General features: G+C 44.6%; 1 protein-coding gene across 8 annotated transcripts in view; it reads left to right on the plus strand.

The window, feature by feature from the left end:
• The window catches only part of FRMD4A (FERM domain containing 4A), a 638605-nt gene that overhangs the window by 514457 nt on the left and 99441 nt on the right, over positions 1 to 24707 (plus strand). For all 8 annotated transcript variants that reach the window (XM_049705588.1, XM_033403426.2, XM_033403427.2 and 5 more), the window contains 3 exons: positions 2096 to 2180; positions 17647 to 17703; positions 18599 to 18621. In XM_049705588.1, coding sequence (XP_049561545.1) covers positions 2096 to 2180; positions 17647 to 17703; positions 18599 to 18621 — 165 coding nt within the window. The remainder of the gene's footprint in view (positions 1 to 2095; positions 2181 to 17646; positions 17704 to 18598; positions 18622 to 24707) is intronic.

The raw sequence follows: 24707 nt of genomic DNA on the forward strand, positions 1-24707 counted from the left end.
GTCTTCGTTGCTGTGCGCGGGCTTTCTCTAGTTGCGGCGAGCAGGGGCTACTCTTCATTGCGGTGCGCGGGCTACTCTTCATTGCGGTGCGCGGGCTTCTCACTGCGGTGGCTTCTCTTGTTGCGGAGCACAGGCTCTAGGCCTGCGGGCTTCAGTAGTTGTAGCATGTGGGCTCAGTAGTTGTGGCTCGCGGGCTCTAGAGCGCAAGCTCAGTAGTTGTGGCACACGAGTTTAGTTGCTCCATGGCATGTGGGATCTTCCAGGACCAGGGCTCGAACCTGTGTCCCCTGCATCGGCAGGTGGATTCTTAACCCTGCGCCACCAGGGAAGCCCTGCTGCACCATTTTATATCAGGGGCTTGAGCATCTGAGGATTTTGATATCCTGGGGGAGAGGTGGGTCCTGGAACCAATCCCCTGTGGATACCAAGGGAAAACTGTGTTTTGCTTTGAGACGTAGAATTTGCGTCTATATTTCAAGTCTCCATTACTAGGGGAGTGAAGGTAGTACAGCTTTACAGTTCCTCTGAGACCACTCAGGCCCTTTATGGAGACCTCCATGACCTAGAATACTTGCTCCAAAAGCCGGAGGCAGGTGCCTGTTTTTTTTCCTTTTTTTTTTTTTTTTGGTAGGGAAGGGGGTGGTGGTAGAGATCAACCAGCCACCTCATTCCCAGGCTTTGCATGAATAAAGACTATATCGTAATTTCCAAAAATTTTGTAGACCCTCCATGATGGTAATTGTCAGACTAGTATCCGTGGATTGAAAATATCTACTAATCTCTGAAGATGACTCTGGATTCAATTACAAATTTAAATGAATCTGTGTTGTATTCATCACGACAGCCTCTGCACACATCTGTAAAATGGTCAAAGATGTTGTTTACTTAGTCTGTAGACAAGAGGCTGCAAACTGGGGGGCCACGGGCTCGCCCAAGCCTACACACACATTTTGTTTGCCTTACAGTGTTGGTGTGTTGGTTTTGCTGTCGTCGTTGTTGTTTTAATCTGAATTAGGTTCCAGTATTTGAAAGCAGCAGACTTCTTAGGTGGGGAACTGCTGACCACGTCCTGCTGTCTTTTACAGACTGGCAAGCGGAAGCCCAGCAAGGTTATGGGACTTGCCCTGAATCACACAGCGCTGGGCCCAGATCACTGGGTTCTCGGCTTCCTCCCCAGGATTCTTTCCATCACATCTTAACGCTGTTCTGGATGATCATAGCACTTGTTTCTTCTCATTTCACCTCCTGCCCCCTCTTGGGGCCCCCAGTTTCCACGAGGCAGGTCCCAGTGCCCTCCAGGTGTTGCCACCCCACTCAGAACCTCTTCCCCTCCAAGGCTCTGCGTGCCAATCATTTCCTTCTCCCCTCTCATCACAGCTCCCTCAGTGCAGCTGAGCCTTAGACAAGTACAAGTGCCTTCCCTAATTCAGGAATTGAATAAACTCCAGAGTCGATGTATAAAGGATCATTGAATTAAACTTAAATAATTTCAGCATGTGTTGTCTTGACAAAAATCCATAAGTTTCATCTGGATAAAAAATCCAATTCTCATTTGGCTTCATGTGCATGAATATCACGGCTTTAAGAACGCCAGCCACAGCTCTCTGGATGTGCAGACGTCAAACCCCACCTTGCCGTCGTCACGAAGACCTGTTGTAACCATCTCAAGGAGAAATAGGGCCCTTCTTTCGATTAAGCAGAAGAAATTATCTTTTAAAACTCCAGCTCAACAGTGATGAGGACAAAAAGTAATGCAATGGAAACAAATGACATTATAAAAAATTGGAAAGCAGGTAATGAAAAAGGAAGTAAATGGTCAAGTTCAAGTGTACTCTTAGAGGTTGATGGCAGGCTGGCTCTTTGCTATGAGAAGGGCTGTCAGTCATGATGGTCCTAACCCACGGTAAACGAACTTGAAAAGCACTGTTTTCTCTCAAAAAGGAATCGTGGAAGCAATAGATGATGCCGTTTTCTTTTGTTCCTGTTGGATTGGGCGTCCGTATCCTCAAGTCAAATCATGTAACTCGGAGAACACATGATTTTCTGCCTGATTGGTCGATGCTTCTGTAGTTCACTGGCAGTTTTTCTCTTCCAGGTTCTATATAGAGAGCATCTCATACCTAAAGGACAATGCCACCATAGAGCTCTTCTTCCTGAACGCCAAGTCCTGTATCTACAAGGTAAGAACTTCCTCTTCCTGTTCAGAGTTTTCCGTTGAAATCTGAAAGTCTCCTTTGAAGCTGGGAATCCCAACTTGCTGCCCCTAATGCAATTTTATTGATTAGTAGAAGTAATTTATAAATTAATGACTATAAATAAATGAGAACTCCGTGGAGCTAAAGCTATCAGGTGTTCATACGTGACGACTTCCAACCCCATCACTGTGTTTTAGCTCCTTGGAGGTGTTCCTTAGCTTGACTTTAGGGTGCTCCTGAACTTGGCAACTGTGGCCAAAAGAGGGAAACCCAGACCAATGTGACAAATGCACTAGGTCTCACAATTATAAATGAACCTCTTATAACCAAATGCATGTATATTTGATCATTTTGGGATGTTCTGGAAGTATCTCTCAAAAGGATGCTCTTGGCACTTTGGGTGAGACAATTTTTTATTTTTTTTATTGAAGTATAGTTGATTTACAATGTGTTAATTTTTGCTGTACAGCAAAGTGATTCAGTTATATATATATATATATATATATATATATATATATATATATATATACACATTCTTTTTCATATTCTCTTCCATGATGGTGTATCACAGGATATTGAATACAGTTCCCTGTGCTGTACAGTAGGACCTTGTTGTTTATCCATCCTATAGATACTCATTTGCATCTGCTCATCCCAAGCTCTTACTCCACCCCTCCCCTACCCCCCTCCCCCTTGGCAACCACAAGTCTGTTCTCTATGGGGTGGGACAGTTTTTTTACTGTGATAAAAGTTACCATGGTCTCCATTGGTAAGTGTACAGTTCAGTGGCGTTAAGTACGTTTACCTTGTTTTACAGCCATCATCACATCCATCCACAGAACTCTTCATCATACAGAACTGAAACTCTGTACCCCTTAAACAGTAACTCCCCACCGCCAGCCCCTGGCAACCTCCATTCTATTTTCTGTCTTTATGAACTTGACTACTCTGGGTACCTCATGTGAGTGGAATCACGCAGTATTTGTCCTGTTGTGATTGGCTTATTTGACTTAGCATAATGTCCTCGAGGTCCATCCATGTTGTAGCCGATAGCAGAAGTTCCTTCCTTTTTATGGCTAATATTCCATTGTATGCAGTTACTACGTTTTGTTTATTCACCCACCAGTCCATGGACCCTTGCGTAGCTTCCACCTTTTGGCTGTAGTGAATAATGCTGCTGTGAACGTGGGTTTATAAATACCTGTTCAAGTCCCTGCCTTCAGTTGTTTTGGGTGAATACCCAGAAATGGAATTGCTGGATCAGATCATAATTCTATTTTTCATTCTTTGAGGAGCTGCCATACTGCTTTCCATAACGACTGCACCATTTTATATTCCCACCAACAGTGTGTGAAGATTCCATTCTGCACATCCTTACCCACACTTGTTATTTTCTGGGGTTGTTTTTTTTTTTAATAACAGCCAGGCTAGGAATTCCCTGGCAGTCCAGCGGTTAGGACTCTGCGCTTTCCCTGCTGAGGGCACTGGTTCAATCCCTGGTCGGGGAATTAGGATCCTGCGAGTTGCACCGTGCAGCCAAAAAACAAACAAATAAATACTAGCCACCCTAGTGGTATTAGGTGGTATCTCACTATGGTTTGGGTTTGCTTTTCCCTGACGATTAGCGACGTTGAGCATCTTTTCGTCTGCTCTCTGGCCATTTGTACATCTTCTTCACGGACACGTCTATTCAAGCGACAGTTCTTAATTGAGTGGGACAGTCCCTTGCATCCAGTTCCCCCATATGCTTGTAGTGTTTCCTTTCACTGGATAACCCAAAACGCCCACAGAATCCAGCACACACTCCGTCCCGGGGGAGAGGGGCTTGCAGAATACCGCTCCCCGCCCTGGGTTGAGAATCCTAACTAACAGAATGTATTTAAAGTGAACGCCCACTCTGCACCCGCCCTCCAACACGCCCCCTTCTGTCTCAGGAGTGCAGCCTTAGGTCAGCTCATTAATGACCAGGGAGAAGGACCGCTGGTACTTAACGCCCGTGGCGCCGTGGTGGGCTTGGTGCCGAGCGCCTTCTGTAGGTTGTGTGGCTGCATCTTTGCACCATCTCTGAGATGAAGACTCTTCTTTATCTTAGTTTTCCCCGTGAAAAAGATGAGGCACAGGGTGGTTATGAGATTCACCCGGGGTTGCATATCCACTGAATGGCAGAGTCAGTCAGGGCTGAAGTTGGCAGCCTGATTCCAGATCACAGATCTCACCCGCTGGGCTGCACTGTGCCCTGGAGGGCAGACTCTCCTTAGAGAACTTCAAAGCCGAGTACACCTGTTGTAACATGGTCAATGGCTGTATTCAGAGGAGATCCCGCTGCCTGTATTTTCCTGTTTAACTAAACCTAGTTTGGAGGGATTGCAACACCTGACTACACATTAAAGCACACACACAGGTGAAGCGGTCTGTCGGCCATCACTTCTCCTTCTGGAAGCTCTTCAGCACATCACTGCACAGAATAGCTCCACTGAATGCAAATGTTCAGAATCGTGGAGGGCGTGGTAGTGATCAGATTCAGTTCTGTGAAAGAACCTCGCCTGGTAACAGCTGGTGAACCAAGACTTAACCTGGGCTCAAGCCCAAGAGCGCTCAGACTACAGTATTTGGGGGTTTTGCTGAATGGAAGAACAAAGACGCTGCATGTAGTTCCAGGGACTTGCAAATTTCTTCCTCTCTCTAAACCCTCATTTTCTCATTATAAAGTGGAAATAATAATACCAGTCTTACGTACCTCGTAGGTGGCAAGCGTCTCTGATGGTGTTTGTTTAATCCATGTGAAAGCACTTTGGAAGAATTCAGGAATGAAAAGTGAGGACTGTCCACCAGGGGGCAGACTTGGGCAGTAGATGCCTGGGAAGTCGCTGACTGGGATGAAATCGCCCTCAACCCCAGCAAGTAAAAAGTTGCCCCAAACTGTGCTTATACAGACCCCTGGGTTAAGGGAGCAGACATGGTTTCTCTCGGAGTTGTTCGGTTCAGTCTAGTCACAGATGCTGAGCTGAAGGTGAAGATTTCAGTGCTTCTGAACATAATGATCACAGAGGACTCTGGGATGAATGGGAAATTGTAAAAAAGAAATCCCCAGAACTAAAGAGGTGATGCATTCGGAGCCAGCCACATTTAGGGTCCAGGTGCCCACAGCCATCAGCCTGCCTGCTGACCTGGGTGGTGTGTGCCCTTCTAGAACCCCAGCTGTCTCTTCTCAGCATCTGTCCTGGAGCTTAGTGACTTGCGTCAGTGAGTCCGAGTTGGCTCTTCTGAAGGTTACGTAGGGGACAGAATCGCGTCACAAGGCCACCCGTCTCCTTCCCATCATCAAAAATAATGTTTTCATCTGCATAAGTTGACACTTAGAGTCTATACAAATTTTTTCACTTGTCTTACATTTTTTGAGGCTCATGAGTGGGATGGAATCACCAGCTTTACTGAGGGAGGAAACCGATGCTGGAGAGATTTAGTAACTTAGTGAAAGACAAGGAACCAGAAGTGGTGGAACAGGCTTGGCGCAGTGGTAAATATGTAAAGATGGCGGAAGGCCCGGGAGCAGAATGACTGTGATTACGGGTTTAGACTCCGTGGCTCACAGACTTGGGTTCCCTTCCTACCTCTGCCTCTTAGCGACTGCAATAAATGTGGACACCTTCTGTGACGTCTCCAAGCTTAATTTTCTTCTTTGGTTGAACAAGGATATTAAAAGACCCAACCCACCACCTTCTTGGGGAGATTAAGCGAGATAGACATGAAGGTGGTTAGCACCCCACCAGGCACGTTATTAGCTCCCGCTGAGATAGAATTGCTCACTTGGAATCAGAGCTGAGCGCACCTTGGCCGCGATTTTCTGCGTGCTGCCCACACTGCCCTCTGGCGCTTTGGAGGCCTTGATGGACCTGAGAGTGGTTCCAGACACGTAACTGGTAGGTGATGCTGATACCAGCTGACCCAGCGCCCTCCCTGTGTCTTGGGGAGCGATTCCTACAGCGTACTAGAATCTAAGTTGTTCAGATACCATAAGCTGTTTATTCCTGCTTCCTCCAAGTCCTTATTTCATTCGCTTTTTTAACGCGTTCACATTTATTTTTATCTAAGTAATATATGCTGTGGTTTAGAAGCCGCATGGCTCTAGGAGGCTGTTTATGAGAAAGAGCCCCCCTCCCCCCTCCCGCCCCCCCCCCCCCCGCAACTCCTGCCGCTTCCTGCAGCAATTTTAGCTGTTTCTTCTGGTATTTGCCTCTCTCTGTTTGTAAATAATGGGCACAGGGTGTTATTCCTTGATTTATCCATCTTCGATGTACTGAATTCCTCGTAAGGTAGGTGAGGATTGAGGTCTCCTATGCAACCACCCACACTTTCCTTTTCCCATTTTCCCAGTATGGTGATAGCACAGTTCTGGGCCAAAGCCATACCCATCAGCATGACATTATTATGACTAATCCAAGTAGCATCCTAAGGTTGTGATTCCGTTTTTAGACAACCAGTTATTTTACCTAAAGGTAATAATAATTGCCTTGCTGTTACTTGTTTTAGTTTCTATGTATCCATCATTTTTTTTTTCCAGAAGCTACAGATTCCCAAATGTCTACCGACGTTAATTGGCATCTGCATCAGATAATTCATCCATTCCTCTCTTTAGCTTGGGTTTTGTTGCTGCTGCCTTTGTTGTTTTTCCAGGCACCTCCCTTTTAGAGTCCTCTGTCCTTCTGTTCCTGTCTGGACATGGCCTCATTCATAGCCCTCAGCCCAAGATGCCCCTTTCCTGTCCCGTCTTCCCTTCACCCCAGCTCTGGACTGGGTGCTCTGCTTCCTGGATCCCGAGTCTTCCTGTGTTTTGTTTTACAACATTGTTTCACTGGAGAACATCCTGCAGTAACCCAGAGAAAGCGTATATGAGAAGCAAAATGTTTGGGTCCTTGCATATCTGCAAAAGCCTTTGCTCTACTTTTATATCTGGTTAATGGTTTGACTGGATGTGGAAATACAGAATGACTTCTCTCGGAATATCAAAGGTGCTGCCTCAGAGTCTTCGAGAGTTGCTTGCTCTGGTGAAGTCTGCAGTCCATACGCTGTATGTGGACTCCCCCCACCTCCATGACCACCCACGGGATCTCTTAGGATTTCTTCTTTATTCCTCTTCATCTGAAGTTGCAGGATGGTACGCCCTAAAGTAGGTCTTTGTAAGCCCACTGTGGTGTGTATTCAGCGAGCACTTTTAGTCTGGACGTTCGTATTCTTCAGCTCTGGGAGGTTTTTCGTATTGTTTCTTTAGTGACGTCTCTCTGTTTCCTCTGTGCTCTCCTTCTGGAGCTCCTGTTAATCTGAGGCCGGGCACAGCCTCCTGCTTTGATACCTGGTCTCTCCTATTTTCCATCTTCGTCATTTTGTTCTACTTTCTAGAAGATTTCCTCAATATTATCTTGAATCTCCCCTATTGATTTTTTAACCTTTGCCATCACGTTTTGAATTTCCCAGACTTCCTTCTTTTTTTTTTTTTTTTTTGCCGTACGCAGGCCTCTCACCGTTGTGGCCTCTCCCGCTGCGGAGCACAGGCTCCGGACGCGCAGGCCCAGCGGCCATGGCTCACGGGCCCAGCCGCTCCGCGGCATGTGGGATCCTCCCAGACCGGGGCACGAACCCGTGTCCCCTGCATCGGCAGGCGGACTCCCAACCACTGCGCCACCAGGGAAGCCCTGATTTTTCTTTATGTACATGTAATCCTGTTATTGTCTTTGAGCCTAATATCCTCTTATCACTCCAACAATATTAATTATCATGCACGTTCTGTTTCCTTTGTGTTTCTTTCCAGTTCTTTTTTTTTTCTCTGTTTATTTATTTTGGTCTCTGTCTTTCATGTAGGAGGCTTTCCATCCATATTTAAGAGTGAGGCACTCAAAAGCTCCCAGTGCCCAGGTGGGGATGGTCCTCTGTGGCTGTCCCTGTGGAGTGTCCCAGTGGCAAGCTGTTTCTTTCAGTGGGAACCCTAAGTATCAGTGCTTCGTGTCTTTTCTCATGGCTCTTCATTGTCTCCAGAGGATGTAATGTCTTACTTCCCTCCTGGGATGTCTCCTCCCGCTTCAGGGCCTTGGGGACGGAGTGACCTCCATTAGGGTGTAGGCCCCCTTTTGAATCCCTGAGCTCTCGGTCTGCTTCATCCTAGCTTCCTACACATCATCTTCTCCAGAGAGCAGACCTCTGATCTCTTCAACAGCACAAAAGCGAGGAAAGGTGTTTTGCTCTGTTCGTTTGTTTTGTCATTTTCCCCAAACCACGAATGCCAGCTCTCACTTTCCACTCTTCACCAGGAGACAGAAAGCAGAACTGCAGTGGATTTCTCTCTCACTTCTCCTTACTTTACAATCCCCCTATTTTCTACCAAAAGAGCAGGAAATTACAGTCATAATCTGTACAAGATGCAGAAAGTTAGAATCTGGTCAGGAACGAGCGGGGCTCTACTCGTCTCCTTTCAGTGAAGCAGGAAGACGTGTCAAAAGGGGTCATCGGGACTTCCCTGGTGGCGCAGTGGTTGAGAGTCCGCCTGCCTATGCGGGGGACGTGGGTTCGTGCCCTGGTCTGGGAAGATTCCACATGCCGCGGAGCGGCTGGGCCCGTGAGCCATGGCCACTGAGCCTGCGCATCTGGAGCCTGTGCTCCGCAACAGGAGAGGCCACAGCGGTGAGAGGCCCAACGTACCACAAAAAAGAGGTCATCGACACCCGACATGGCCACTTCCTTCACCAGCATTTCTGTTGTGTTTCGACTCATTCAGGGGACAGGGGGTGATGGAAAGGAAACTTATGACCAAGGGATGGACGAAACTCATTGAGAAATGTGTGTTTAGTTCCGAGGAAAACTCCCATGGGAAGTGAGCCTAGGATGATGTGTGCTTCCTAGGAAGTGACCCAGGAGAGCAGAGCTCTCCTGCCAAGTTTTCCATCTGGTCGTCTCTCTCTTGGGATGTGGCTTCCTCTGTCAACTGGAGAAGGCCCATCAGTCAGCCCCGTGGGGGGCAGTGGACTTGCTACACTAGAGGGAGTGCTGGGGTGGACGTGGACTCTAATCTCAGCACTTTCACCACCTTCAGGATTGAATCCTGCCTGCTCGGAGTTCTCCACTGGCAAAGTGAGCTTGCTGTCAAAATTAGTCACCACAATAATTTTCAAAAGCTCTGCAGACAACATGTGCTAGGTCATAAAATGTCAAAATGTTTTTTTTAATTTTTAAAAAGAAGGATTCCCTTAGATGATAGATCTTAAAGTTGTAAGGGAAATATAGAATTCTGAAATCCAGCTTCCTGTCATCTTCAGAGGCATACCTTCCGAGAGATAAGAAAAGAGGCTCCCGGAACTTCCCTGGTGGTTCAGTGGTTAGGAATCCACCTGCCAATGCAGCGGACACGGGTTCAAGCCCTGGTCCGGGACAATCCCACATGCCGCAGAGCAACTAAGCCCGCACACCACAACTACTGAAGCCCCTGCGCCTAGAGCCCATGCTCCACAACAAGAGAAGCCACCACAATGAGAAGCCCGCGCACTGCAACGAAGAGTAGCGCCGCAACTAGAGAAAGCCCGCGCACAGCCACAAAGACCCAATGCAGCCATAAATGAATGAATGAAAGAAAAGAGGCCCCTACACTGAAGGACCTTCCACTGCTATTCAGTTCCTAAGAGGAGCAATTTGATCCTTAGATGATTTAAGTTGGGTGAAGTGAGGGACTGGTCAACATAACTAGCTGCCCTGTTATGAATCTCACGTTTGAACGGAAGGGGTTGACCATCCACTCCTTATATACATCCATCACATTTAAATGCTTGATCTCAGAATTTATCTTGTCCGAAATGATAACCAAAGAAGCAGGGCGCGTGGCCACCATCTGAAGACGCACAGACGTATGTCTTCTGGTTTGGAGGAGAAGTTGGCACCAGCATTTTTCTGAGTGAATTTTGATGATCACCTTCCACTGACCTCTCACTAAACAAGGCGCATAGTCAATGCTCAGTAAATTGTTTTTAATGGCTTCGTTTCCAATCCCAGGGAGAAAGGATTTGCATATTTCCTAGGAAATTACCAAGTTTGGAGCCTACATGTACCCACTGAGAGCAGATCATGTCAGAAAAACAAACTTAAAATTCCTCCTTTCTGTGCGCTGGGGGGTCTGGTCCAGCCTTCTGTGCCTAGATGTCCCCATTGAACTAAGAGCATCACATATGATTGAAGTTCAAACAGTCATCCCTGGGCCAAGTTTGCTACTTTGGTCTAAATACCATCACTCTTGCTGAAATTAAAATAAGCAACCTTTATCCAAGATCTTCCAAGAGATTTGCTAATGAGCAGAGGATATCTCATCTGAAGATGAGAGAAACAAAAGCCCAGAATCAAGTCCCACAGGACAAAGGAACCAACATAAACATTTGTCTCAGACTCACAGAATCCTGGTCATTATCTCTTAGATGGAGGGTTGCCAGCTTGGTGTATGTGCTCACGTGATAGAGAGAGGAAGGGAAGGAGGACAGAGAGGGACTTCCATCTTCAACTCTCTAGAAATAAACATACGCAGACCCATCATCTGGGCTGTGCCCGTGACCTCTACAGGAGAGATCCCTCAGGATCGTGAAATGGACTGTATGCAGTGGACAGCGGGAGAAATACCCGGGCCACCGAGTGAGAGAGTGCCCCAGACAAACATGAAGGGACTTGACTGATGAGAAACTGGCAGAGGGCTCAGAGAGGAATTGTGCAAGATCACATCAGTCTTATCCCCCCCGTCAGCCCCTGATGGCCTGGGGGCGCCTTCCCATAGCCACTGTAGGTTGTGCAGTGAAACAGGGCGTCACGTGGGCTCAACGAGGCTGAATGTGGGTGTCAGGACCCACTGGGATGATATACGTGGTGACCGATAAACACACATGTAGACACACACACAGTGCTGCCCACCTCCTTAAAAAATAAGTCTTACTAGCAAGTCCAACAGCCATTATAGAGAACAGTATGGAGGTTCCTTAAAAAACTAAAAGTAGAACTACCATATGATCCAGCAATCCCACTCCTGGGCATATATCCAGAGAAAACTCTTTTTCAAAAAGATACATGGGGGCTTCCCTGGTGGCGCAGTGGTTGAGAGTCCGCCTGCCAATGCGGGGGACACGGGTTCGTGCCCCGGTCCGGGAAGATCCCACATGCCGCGGAGCAGCTGGGCCCGTGAGCCATGGCCGCTGAGCCTGCGCATCCGGAGCCTGTGCTCTGCAACGGGAGAGGCCACAACAGTGAGAGGCCTGCGTACCACAAAAAAAAAAAGATACATGGACTTCCCTGGTGGCACAGTGGTTAGGAATACGCCTGCCAGTGCTGGGGACACGGGTTCAAGCCCTGTTCTGGGAAGATCCCACATGCTGCGGAGCAACTAAGCCTGTGAGCCACAACTACTGAGCCTGTGCTCTAGAGCCCCGGAGCCACAACTACTACAGCCTGTGCGCCTAGAGCCCGTGCTCCACAACAAGAGAAGCCACCTCAGTGAGAAGCCTGTGCACTGCAACGAAGAGTAGCCCCTGCTCGCCGCAACTAGAGAGAGCCTGCGTGCAGCAGCGAAGACCCAACGCAGCCAAAACAAAAAAAAGAAGACACATGCACCCCTATGTTCATTACAGCACTATGTACAATAGCCAAGACATGGAAGCAACGTAAATGTCCATCAACAGATGAATGGATAAAGAAGATGTGGTACATGTATACAATGGAATAGTACTCAGCCATAAAAAAGAATGAAATAATGCCATGTGCAGCAACATGGATGGACCTGGAGATGATCATACTAAGTGAAGTAAGTCGGACAAAGACGAATACCATATGATACCACTTATCCGTGGAATCTAAAATAAGGATACAAACGAACTTATTTGCAAAACAGAAATAAAGTCGCATACGTAGAAAATAAACTTAATGGTTACTCAGGGGGAGAAAAGGGGAGAGGGATAAATTGGGAGATTGGGATTGACATATACACACCACTATATATAAAATAGATAAGCAACAAGGACCTCCTGTATAGCACAGGGAACTCTATTCAAAACTCTGTAATGAGCTATATGGGAAAAGACTCTAAAAAAGAGTGGATATATGTATATGTATAACTGTTCTGTACAGCAGAAGTTAACACAACATTGTAAATTCTTATAGTCGAATAAGAAGTTTTTTAAAAAATAAAATAAAATGTAAAAAAAATAGAAAAGATTCCAATAAATGCTAAAAAAAATGCTGAAGAACAGACAAAATTGTGGAGTTCAGATGATTCAGAAATGCCAGTAAGTGAAAATAAATAATGCAGACCCGATATTTGTAGTGAGTCTCAGAGTTTCCAAATCACCTCTACATTTCCGCCTCACCAGACTCAATACAATAATTGGAAAAGAAATTGTTCTCCCCATTCTACTGACAAGGAAGATGAAACTCAAAGAGGTCCAGGGATGTATTTATTCAATGCCCCAGGGTAGAAATAGTCTCAAAGAGATGGCAAGAAACCATCCTCTTCGGGCGTTTTGCGGGTACAAAGAAAGATGGTTACAGTGGGTGAGGATTTACCAGAAAAACCATGGGGCAGCCCTGCAGGTCGTTCTGCTTGGACTTGGCAAAGGTCATTCTCATTGAAATCTTTTCAACCTACCATGTGGTTGCTCATCATCTTTTCTGTTATAAAGCTCTCACGAATCTTCCATGAAAGCTGGAATTTCTGACCAAGGAGGAAGGCTTTTCATTAAGATTCTCCGTTGAGTCTGAATATCACCACCAGGGCCCTTGGAGCAAGGGGGTCGTGACGAGTTCCTCCAGCTCTCAGGACTTTTGGAGACCGTCCTTACACCTGTCACTGGGGATTCTCATGGGGCTCTCTCTTTGGAACACTCAGAGACCCTCAGAATGGAAATCTTTTTGAGCATATTGTTAACCGTGAGGCTGCGGATAGATGACCTCAGGCCTCCTCATTCGGCAACTTGTAGAACAATGCAGAATGCCATCCTCCACAGCCCTGTCTGAACACACACACACACACACACACACACACGCACACCCTGCAGAGAGTCACGTTTTGTCTGTCCATACCGCGTGGCAAAAGAAAGCGGCACACGTGGTTCAGTAGTAAGTAAGACAGATGTCCAAAGGACACGTGACCTCCGTGACATCACTGACCCTCCCATCAGCATCCCCCTGTTACCAGTGAGTCTCAGGAGGAAATGACTCCATGCCCACCAGACCACCCTAGATTCCCAAGGAAGCCTCCAGCTCGGCAGACAACCCTGCCAACACCCCTCCTCAAATGGCTCTCAGGGCACTGGGGGCACAGAGGAGTGTCCCCCATCCAGCCTGTGGGTGATGCCGGTGGGCAACACCCGTACATCTTCCTTGAAGGGCCTTCTGATCCCCATCTTTCTGCATTTCCCCCTCGGTCAGGGGAAAACCCATTGCCCCAGGAAAGTGTGGGATTTTTGCAGGAACTCTTCGTGATCGTTCGGTTTATTTGCTCTGCTTGAGCAGAAACACTTGAACAGAGCCACCTCTGCATTTGAGAGAAGCCAGATGAGAAAAAGGTGCAGTGATCGTTGGAATGTTATATGGTAGGCGGATCCCTGGAAACATCTGTCCACTTCTCCCCACGGGGGCTCAGCTCTCAGGGTTTGAGGTACAACGGGAGGTGTGTGGTGTGGGCAGGAAATCTAGAGCTCTGTTCCATCGCAGGGGATAAAATCACCTGGGAGGACGAGGTATAAACGGGGGAAGGTATTATAAACAGGAGACATCAGGGAATCAGGCAGCGGCTGCGAGGTAGGAAAGCATGTTCGCCATTAGGGAGCATCTCTTCCCCCACCCCCATCCCCGTTCCTAGATTGGGTCTTATAAACACCATTTAGACTCTGTACTGATTCCTCTGAGGACAGATGATGCCATGATTCTTGAACTCAATAAATACTAAATGGAAACGGTGAGAAGGAATACTGCAGCTCTCTTTCCCGTCACATTTTGCAAGAGTGGGGACGTCTGGGCCACCTCATTCTTCAATCCTTTTCCCTCTTACCGGTCACGTTCTGGCTCTCAGTGTTTTTAATATCTTCACTGGGAGATGGTCAAGGTCAGAGAAAGTGGAAATTCACCCCAGTTAGAGGCACTAGTTCCCACTTACCCTGAGGACACATATGGTCGGTGAGAGAGAACTCGTATAAATCAGGTTCGATGTTTAAATGGACATCTTTGGTAGCTTGATTCTGAATAATGGTACGTACATTACAGTTAATGCTGCCATGCGATTAGCGTCTCACAGCCTCTCCTGGAACTGCAGAACGGACTGTGCAAAATAAAATCAAATAGAAAACGACCGCCCTCCGCCTTCCCCACTCCTGCCCTCTTTCCCAAAGATATAGATATTTCCCTTTAGCAGATGAGTCAAGTAATGAACTAAAAACAATGTTCGCACTTAACAGGGTTGTTCCCCATGGTTGGCTTTGAGTTGGCCTCTCCTGGGATGTTAAGTATTAGCCACCGTTGACCGTTGCCTGCAACCTCGGCGTAAATGTTTGACGGAGTACGCTGACAAGTACACACCAGCGACTTTCAGGAAGTCGGCTGGTGGGAATGGAAGGGCACACAGTGCGAGTAGAAGTGATCCACTGTGGAAACCCTGTACGGTGTTTCTGTTAAATCATTTGTCCACTGTTAAATGATTTACATTCTGATGGGACCTGGTAATCCCAGGACTGCAATTCCAAGCATTCCTCCACACTCCAGCACTAACAGTCTGTATCAATTACAGTGTCCGTAAAGCTCCTTCAGCCGGTTAAACATAAAGAATTGTTGTCCCCCATCCTTCCATGTCTCTCGTTAGTTCTCTTAGCCCACGCTGCGAGGTGGTTCGGTAGCAAACATTATTATCCATATTTGAAATTCCTGAGCTCGAAAGAGCCTGCAGGATATCCTTCCCTTGAAATACACAGGCTTGCTTCAATGCATTGTTTTGAATCACGGGGGCCACTTCTGGAGCACACAAAAATAATTAGAAAATCTGTGAATCAGAGTTTGGTTTATACTTCGAAAAAAAAGTAACCCTTGTTTTAGCTAACTTTGATGCTACCTGTGGTCCTGAGACCATGTTAGCTGAGACTGTGACCTGATTGATTTGGGGGAGAGCATGCCCTCCAGAAGGTCAGATGCCGGACAAGAACTTGGGGGTGCTTCCCAGCCCCATCACAGCCACTAAAGCCTTGTGACTCTGGGGGAGTCCCTTGATGGTTTTTGGTTTCTGTTCTCGATGAAAGCGGGTGGCTGGGCTAGCTGAGGTCTAAGTCGGTGCTAGCGCTAGTTCTTTGTGCTCCAGTCCCTCACTGTAGGATCTAGGGGTATTAAGGAGAGAAAAGGAAGGTAGGCATTTCTACTTGTACTTGATAACAGAAGTACAACGTCAGTTAATTTGGTTATTATTCTTGCGTGCTGGTGGACTCCAGGCTTTCCTTTGTCTCTAAGACCTGAACTGTATATCAAATACAGTGTTGTGCACTTAAAATCTTGTTAGGAGGGTAGATCTCACATTAAGTGTTCTTACCTCCCCCCGAGAAGAACACACAGAGTGACACAAGGAAACTTTGGGAGGTGATGGATGTTTATTACCTTGAACATGGTGATGGTATCACAGGTGTTTGCATATGTCTGAAGTAACACATTATATATACTAAGTGTGCAATTTCTTTCTGTATCTATTATACCTCAGTCAAGCTGTTAGATACAAGGAGATATGGACTATATACATTTTGAAATATATATACATAGGATTTTTTTAAAAACCTAAGAGGGGCTTATGTCCTTTTAAGACCATGTCCATAGATCACGATTAAATATTTGGGGGAAGAACTAGAGAACAGAGTTTTGTTTTGTTTTGCTTTTTAACATCTCTATTGGAGTATAATTGCTTTACAATGGTGTGTTAGTTTCTGCTTTATAACAAAGTGAATCAGTTATACATATACATATGTTCCCATATCTCTTCCCTCTTGCTTCTCCCTCCCTCCCACCCTCCCTATCCCACCCCTCTAGGTGGTCACAGAGCACCGAGCTGATCTTGATCTCCCTGTGCTATGCGGCTGCTTCCCACTAGCTATCTATTTTACGTTTGGTAGTGTATATATGTCCATGCCACTCTCTCACTTTGTCCCAGCTTACCCTTCCCCCTCCCCATATCCTCAAGTCCATTCTCTAGTAGGTCTGTGTCTTTATTCCTGTCTTACCCCTAGGTTCTTCATGACATTTTTTTGTCTTAGATTCCGTATATATGTGTTAGCATACGGTATTTGTCTCTCTCTTTCTGACTTACTTCATTCTGTATGAGAGACTCTAGGTCCATCCACCTCACTACAAGTAACTCAGTTTAGTTTCTTTTCATGGATGAGTAATATTCCATTGTATATATGTGCCACATCTTCTTTATCCATTCATCTGTTGATGGACACTTAGGTTGCTTCCATGTCCTGGCTATTGTAAATAGAGCTGCAGTGAACATTTTGGTACATGACTCTTTTTGAATTATGGTTTTCTCAGGGTATATGCCCAGTAGTGGGATTGCTGGGTCATATGGTAGTTCTATTTGTAGTTTTTTAAGGAACCTCCATACTGTTCTCCAGTGTGGCTGTACCAATATACATTCCCACCAACAGTGCAGGAGGGTTCCCTTTTCTCCACACCCTCTCCAGCATTTATTGTTTCTAGATTTTTTGATGATGGCCATTCTGACAGGTGTGAGATGATATCTCATTGTAGTTTTGATTTGCATTTCTCTAATGATTAATGATGTTGAGCATTCTTTCATGTGTTTGTTGGCAGTCTGTGGAACAGAGCATTTTTAAACTTGGACTCTCTAACAGTGCGGACCAGTAGAACTTTCTACAATGAGCGCAGCGCCCTGCATGTGCTCTGACATCATGGTAGCCAACAGCTGCCTCGAAGTATTGAGTACATGAAAGAGATGTGGCTGGTGCAATTGGGGAATTCTATTTTTCATTTTATTTAATTTTAAGAGAGTCACAATCCCACTGTAACCTTTTCTTCAGTAAAGCCTTATTCCTGGTTCCTAAGTAGAGTTTAGAAAGAAAAATGCATGTGGTTATCAAGTAACCTTACTCTGCTGATTAATCAGGTTGACAGATTTGTAAAAAGCCAGGGACTGGCCCATCCCTTAATTTCTCATGTAGACAAAGATGAAGCCCTGGAGGCAACTGTGTAGACCCAGGACCACTGGATTCATTCTAAGAGCTGTAAAAAGCATGTCAGGGAGCATTCGGGTCCGAGTAATTCAGAGAAGATATTCTATGAGTGCTTGAGATTTTAGGGAACACCTTAGAAAAGAAATACCCATCCTCTTTGGGGAGAGATCATAAAGAAACCATCATTAAAGGACCAAACTTATCTTCCTTGGTTTTCCTTTCAGGAGCTGATTGACGTTGACAGTGAAGTGGTGTTTGAATTAGCCTCGTATATTTTACAGGTAAGTCGTCTCCCTCTCGCCTTTGTATGCCAGGGCCACACACAGAAGAAAGAGGAATAAGACTTACCATGCGTGGCACTTGCTATATCCACTAGCTCTTTGACTTCTTAGTTATTTTTAGCCACAAGCAGGAAAGAGCTACTGGGGAAACTACACCCATGGCAGCAAATAGAGTCTTCTCTATTCTCTGTCCTTCTCCAAAATGTTAAGACTGTATTTCTCTGCAAAGGAAAATTGTGTGTATAACCTGAGATTGGGGGAAACTGAGACCATCCAGTGACCCCCTTTTCTTCAGGTCACTGGAGAAAGCCAAGTAAAAAGCAGGAATTAATTGCCAGGAGAATCACTGTCATGAAAGACAAGGAAAAGATCCTTAGCTTATGTGAAAAAGAGGCCTACTGAGTATTAGAAACACTGGCAAGATGAGCTAAAATGATGTCATTAATTTATTCCTTCAGCAGGACTTAGTGAGCAACTACTATGTTCTAGGCATTATGCTAATGCATTACAGATTCCATGGTCCCTGCCTCCAAAAGCCCACAATGCAAGATAAAACAACAAATAACACAAGACATGGACACGTAGACAGTGCTATCCAGACAGACATCCAGGTTCAGAATCTTTAAACTGGAAAAAGTTAGATCAGGGCTTAGAAATGGAAACTTTCCCTTTGTCCTTATGAATCACTTTCTTTGTATATAACTTTCTGAAGTTTAATTGTCTCATATTCAAGTGGTAAATACACGTGTCCTTCCTTAATTATATTACTATAGCTGATAGGACAAAACAGCAGTCAGTCGGACTGATTCAGTAGAGGACTTCATTACAATGTATTTTAAAATCTGTAACGTGGGATCAGAATGTGTCACTGATGTTGAATTTTCTTCTTCTACAGGAGGCAAAGGGAGACTTTTCTAGGTGAGTTTACGAGAGTTTTTGGCTTAAAAATGTATTCTGTTGCATCTCTATTAAAAGAAACTATTCTGTCTTTTCTTCGTAGGAGAGCAATTTATTAATATTATATCTTAATGTTGAAATCCAGTTCCCAACTTGTCAACGGAAATAGATACATCAGGCAGAGAAAGCCCAGTAATAGGAGGATATTCTGCACCAAACGAAAGTTACTAAGAGGCTGAGGTTAGAACCCACTGTCACACATGGCCATTGTATTGAGGTGTGTCAGGTCGCCCAGGTGTCTTCGTGGAGCCTTGAATTATCACTGTGGTATGAACTATAGTGATAGAGAGAACCCCATGGACGCAAACATCTTTTTTTTCCTCTGTTTTAGTTCCAACCCTGAAGGTACAAAATCCTAGCCCACAGGAAGATGTCTTTCATGAAAGTGTTACAATATAAATATCCCACTTCTACTGTCTTTCCTTTTCCAGATGTTTTGTTAGGGAGAGAACATAAACAGACTTAACCACGGGGAAAAATGTGCCCTGCTTTAATAACCCTGTATAGATCCACAAACTTCAACCTCGTCATTCATTTCATTAAGCGTGGCCCGTTGACCAGTAGGGCTGAAGTGCCAGTCTCTCCTGATCATTACTGGAGACAGAGTAGGGGTTGTAGCCATCCACCAACAGGACTGTCTGCTCAAAGACAGACATCATTCCTGGGATTCTGTTTTATTGAACTCCCCTGAGGGAAGTCCAGTATAGCTCATTCTTTAGAATCAAGGTCTAGAGATATGAAGACTCAACCACATGTACAAGAACAGCATCAGGGCATGGGATCCTGGCCCATCATTAGGAAATTAGCAAACTTGGTATGAAAGAGAAATGCAGGTTATACCTCTGCTCCGTGAAGGAACTTGGGTGTTTTCTCCTGCTTTGGGGGATCTGATGCCGCCTAAACTACTTCACCTGGTGGTCTCCCTCTACTTGTCCAGCTTCTCAACTTCATGCTGACTGGTTTTTCAGGTCTTAGCTGCCTTCTCTCTGCTCGCCATGCATTTCTCAGGCTTTCTAGCAAAGGCAGAGGTATATTTTCTCACTCAGATATCTCAGCAAAACCAAAAAAATTCTTTGACAATCTAAAACAAGGGTCAGCAAACACTTTCTATAAAGAACCAGACAGTAAATACTTGGGTTTTGCAGGCCATGCAGTCTCTGTTGCAACTACTCACCCCTCCCTTTCTAAGTGCAAAAGCAGCCAGAGACAGTAGGTAAGCAAATGAGTATGTCGGTGTTCCAATAAAACTTTATTTATAAATTCAGAAATTTGAATATCATATACATTTTCATGTACCACAAAATAATCTTCTTCTTTTGATTTTTTTTTCCCCAACCGTTTAAGACTTTTTTCTTAAGATTTTTTTCCCAACCATGCTTAGCTCACAGGCCACATAAAAACAAGCAGGGTTGGCCAGTGGGTTGTAGTGGGCTGACCCCTGATCCTAAAATATAGTCCCTTCAGCTCAGTTTGATTATTTGTAGAAGGAGACCTCCAGGCCCCTTTTATTTAGGTTTCCCAAGTTCTTGCTATGAAACAGAGGTAGTCCTTTTTCTGGGGGGGCGATGAAGGTTTATTTATAGCCTTAGCAGGAGACCTTGTAGGTGGCCAATAACTGTTGACCGAATGGATTGAGTGCAACATTTTCGGGATCTAGAAACTATACTTTGTTCTGTTTTTTCTTTGTTAGTTTTTTATGCCTTTCATTTGGTATTGGACTTGAGGCTCTTGGTAAGTGCAGGTTCATATCTATTTACAAAAGGCTCTAAAGTCCCATGAAAAAATGGATTAATAACCACAGATCCAGTGGATTCCATTGTCCGGTCTACTTACTCTGAAGATACTTTTCCCTGCCTCTTCTTTCACGGGCTCTGAACTCTGCTGTAAATATTATTTATTTCTGAGAGTCCCCTGACAGGATGGAATGTGAGCTGAGAACAGCGACATCTGGCCCCGCAGATCCTGGGAACGTGGGGCTACAGGGATGGTCAGTGGGGAGGAAGGGCAGGCCTGGCCTCCAGTAACTCATGGCCCCCTCAGGAGCTCGTGGAATCCCAGCTTGTTGGCTGCAGAGAAACAAAGGATCCTGGTTTGGCTTCATTTGTCAAAGTGTTCCCTCACAGTTTGTTTATAACAGCAGCCGTCTGGGGTGAGAAATAGCCGTCAGGGGAGGGGAGAGGTCAGACACCTTATCCAAAAGGTCAGTTTATCTCCCAGCGTAAAACTCACGTCACAGAAGTTGGGATTCCCTGATAAACACCGTTCGCTGTACAAGCCCACGGTTCGTATGCTTGAGTGGCCCGGAGTTTCGGAACAAGAGAAGTAATCCTGGATTTTTACCTCGTCCCATCCACATCTGGGAAAATCCCCATAACATTTGGTTTGGTGGCCAAACATCAGGCATTTTAGATGTCCCATCCTCATAGTTTAGTATTGTAGAAAGTTGTTTTTGCTCTATTAATGAATGCCGGACTCTATAACCTTAATCGTATTTAACTGAATGGCTTTGACTTATACACACACCCTGTAAACACAGTACATTTTCCTGAGCAGCATTCGTAACAGGAGATGTCAACTTAGAGCACCGGGGAAGCGTTTCATATAGCACGTGGTCCAGGGCTTAATTCTGAGATCTTCTAGAACCTAGAGGATCAAATAACCTTTGAAATTAATGGTCGCACACAAAAGGCAAAGTAACTCTTTCATAGCCTGATGATCCTGAATTTCTGCCTTCCTAAAAAGCTACTTTGCCCAGGATGCTATTATCCTGTATGTTTACATTTCAGTGAATAGATGCAGATTACATTGATGTGGAATGAGTATTAAAAATCTCTATATTATGGGAATTCCCTGGCGGTCCAGTGCTTAGGACTCAGCACTTTCACTGCTGTGGCCCGGGTTCAATCCCTGGTCAGGGAACTAAGATCCCGCAAGCCACTCAGTTGGGCCAAAAAAAATCTACATCTTAGGGGAGCAAGTTCCTTGATGTACAAGAGGAAAAGGGTTCTTTTTACAAAAGGGAGAAGTCGAAAGTGCTGATATTACTTTAATAGAACGAGAGCTATGGAAGGTCAACCCAGAGCCATAACTGCTGTTTCTCATGAAACTCACAAGCTGTTCTGTTTCTCCTTTTGGACTCTTTTGTGCTCAGCAGACCCCTGAAGGCTTATTCTTACGTAACCCCCTTTTCTTTCCAGTGAATGGAAATGTTCACTTCCTTGTCTTATTGAGCTTGAAGGATTATTCTCATGTAACCCCCTTTTCTTTCCAGTGAATGGAAATGTTCACTTCCTTGTCTTACTGAGCTTGACAATGAAATCTTGGGTTCAGTGTTGCTGAAAGAAAATGAGTGAGGTATAGATAGGAAGTATTGTCCATGATAGGAAGAAATATATGTCACCCATGTTCATATTCTAGCATAGACAAATTTGTAAGATATCGTGAAAGGTTGAGGAAATCGTTTTATCTAAAAATATTTTTTCCCTTGTATTGTTTTCCTTAGCAAAGCATGTAGTGATCGTATTTCATTTCCTGGTACATATGTATGTAAAAAAAAAATGAATGTCCATCAACAATGAGGAAATCAGTGGAGTTGGCATTTCTGTTTAAAACAATTGAATAGCCTAAGAACTGTTCATCATGGCAGCTATATAAGCAAATATTAGGTTGAAAAGGGTCAAAACAGTTCTAAAAACAAAAAGTTCTCCTTTGATAATCACTCCTGAGCATTAGTCAGCTAATACACATTTTCTAGGATTTTATACATACTTTATTCATCATAAACTCTGCAGTGGTTTAAGTGCCGAGCACTGATTTTTCTTATTAAAAAAAAAATTCCTTGTAAAATAGATAGCTAGTGGGAAGCAGCTGCATAGCACAGGGAGATCAGCTCGGTGCTTTGTGTCCACCTAGAGGGGTGGGAGAAGGAGGGTGGGAGGGACACGCAAGAGGGAGGAGATATGGGGATATATGTATACATATAGCTTATTCACTTTTGTTATACGGCAGAAACTAACACAACATTGTAGAGCAATTATACTCCAATTAAGATGTCAAAAAAAATTCTTTCAAACATTCAGTTACCATAGAAAAATAATACTCTTGTCTTTAAAAAGGTCAATTCAGGGAACACCTAATTTAGTCAACTGAACAGGACATTCAAACTGTATAGTCACATTCTAATTTAATGTAATAGAAGACTTATTAATACACTGCACTGAGCAAGGTATTATTTAAAGAATTTGATTTTTTTGCTTTTTTTCCCTAAGGGGACCTTAACTGAAAACCTTAGTGGCTAATCTTCATACTCTGATTTTGAGAATAGCCTCACTTTTTACTTTCTGTCAGCCTTTCTGAAAGGGGGCCACCAAAAAAAAAAAAAAGGAGGGAAAATAATCATTTTAACAACATTTTACCAAATCGGTGAATTGATTAAAAATAGTTTATGCTGAGACACATAAATACATTCCCAAATCATACTGCCTTTGATATAAAGAATCATCTGCAGATTAACAGGGACTAGTAAAAAAACATCTGTTCTGTAGAATTTTTTGCTAACAGGATTTATTGAAACCAGACCGGTAAAGCTTGGTTACCCCAGGCCGTCTGTTGGGACCTGGAAATATCTTTGTTCCAGAAAACCAGATATATTGATGCTGATCATTAAAAGACTTATAAGGACCAGTAAGCAAACAGCACCTGAAAAGGGCTGATATTAAGGAAATCCCATGTAAAGTTCTGTGGGTCACATTTTGCTTACCTGTTAGGCAAAGTTCATCATGTGCTTTAGAGGTGATGGGAGGCTGCCCTCCATCTGCAGGTTGTCTATTCCAAGGAAACACAGCAACCAACGTCAAAAAAGCAACGCTGTGATTGAATACAGAGGGGTCAGTTTCTGTGACGTCCGTACAAAGTTAAAGGCTGGTGCCAGTGGGAGAATATCTGCTTATCAGAGTTCCAGGGTCAGTAAGGGTCTTACTGTGACCCTGATTTATCAACCTACAGGGTTCCAATTCTGCTTCTCAATAATAATAATAATAATGCTTTAGAAATAGAGCAACACGTTACTCCATCAATAGAAATGAGTAGCAGGGAAATTGAGTTTTACCTCCATTTTAGAAAAGGAGTTGGAGTATTTATTTGTCCTGAAAAATTCCTTTCAGCTTCCTCGGACTGCCTGGTCTTAGGTCTCTAGAAGAGCAGCTAGAAGCAAAAAAAAAAAAAAAGTGAAGACTTTTTAATATTTCCTCTTCTGTAAACCATGGAACCATGTGTTCACTAAGCCAGAAAGATAAAATGAAATTTCTGTGGGAAAAACAAAAGTACCCTCTTGATTTTTTTGTTCTTTGTATGAAATCTCGTCTGCCTTTCTTAAGAGCATTTGTGAATTACTGCAAGTGAAACTTGGTTTACTGGTATCTGAAAATTCCCTATTTGTAGGCTTTTGTTGTTTTGTTTTTTTGTCAGACTAGATGATGCCTTTTAGGCAGTCATAGGTTAAAGGAAGAATTTTAGAAGATCAACAGGAAAAGAAGATAAAGGGCTGATTTTCTTCTAAAAGACTTTTTTTGGTAACATAAACATTTGTACAGATTACTGTCTTTAAAAAGATGACATTATTTTCTTGCCCTGCTAAGAGACAGCGTTGAAAGTTGATTAATCTCAGGCAGTGGTCTGTAAATCACAATTCTGGGCTTCCCTGGTGGCACAGTGGTTGAGAGTCCGCCTGCCGACGCAGGGGACACGGGTTCGTGCCCCGGTCCGGGAAGATCCCACATGCTGCGGAGCGGCTGGGCCCGCTATGAGCTATGGCCACTGAGGCTGTGCGTCCGGAGCCTATGCTCCGCAACAGGAGAGGCCACAGCAGTGAGAGGCCTGCGTATCGCAAAAAAAAAAAAAAAAAAAAATCACAATTATGAATCTACTAACATCATTACTTTGCACTCACCTAAGTCGTTTTACTACTGCAAGTCATAGCGAGCTCAGTGTTAAAGCAGTATGAGAGCATTTGATCATTTGCGGTATATTTTCCTACAATGTTTTAATTG

This window comes from Orcinus orca, chromosome 2 (genome assembly GCF_937001465.1).
Source record: "Orcinus orca chromosome 2, mOrcOrc1.1, whole genome shotgun sequence".
Classification (NCBI taxonomy): Eukaryota; Metazoa; Chordata; class Mammalia; order Artiodactyla; family Delphinidae; genus Orcinus; species Orcinus orca.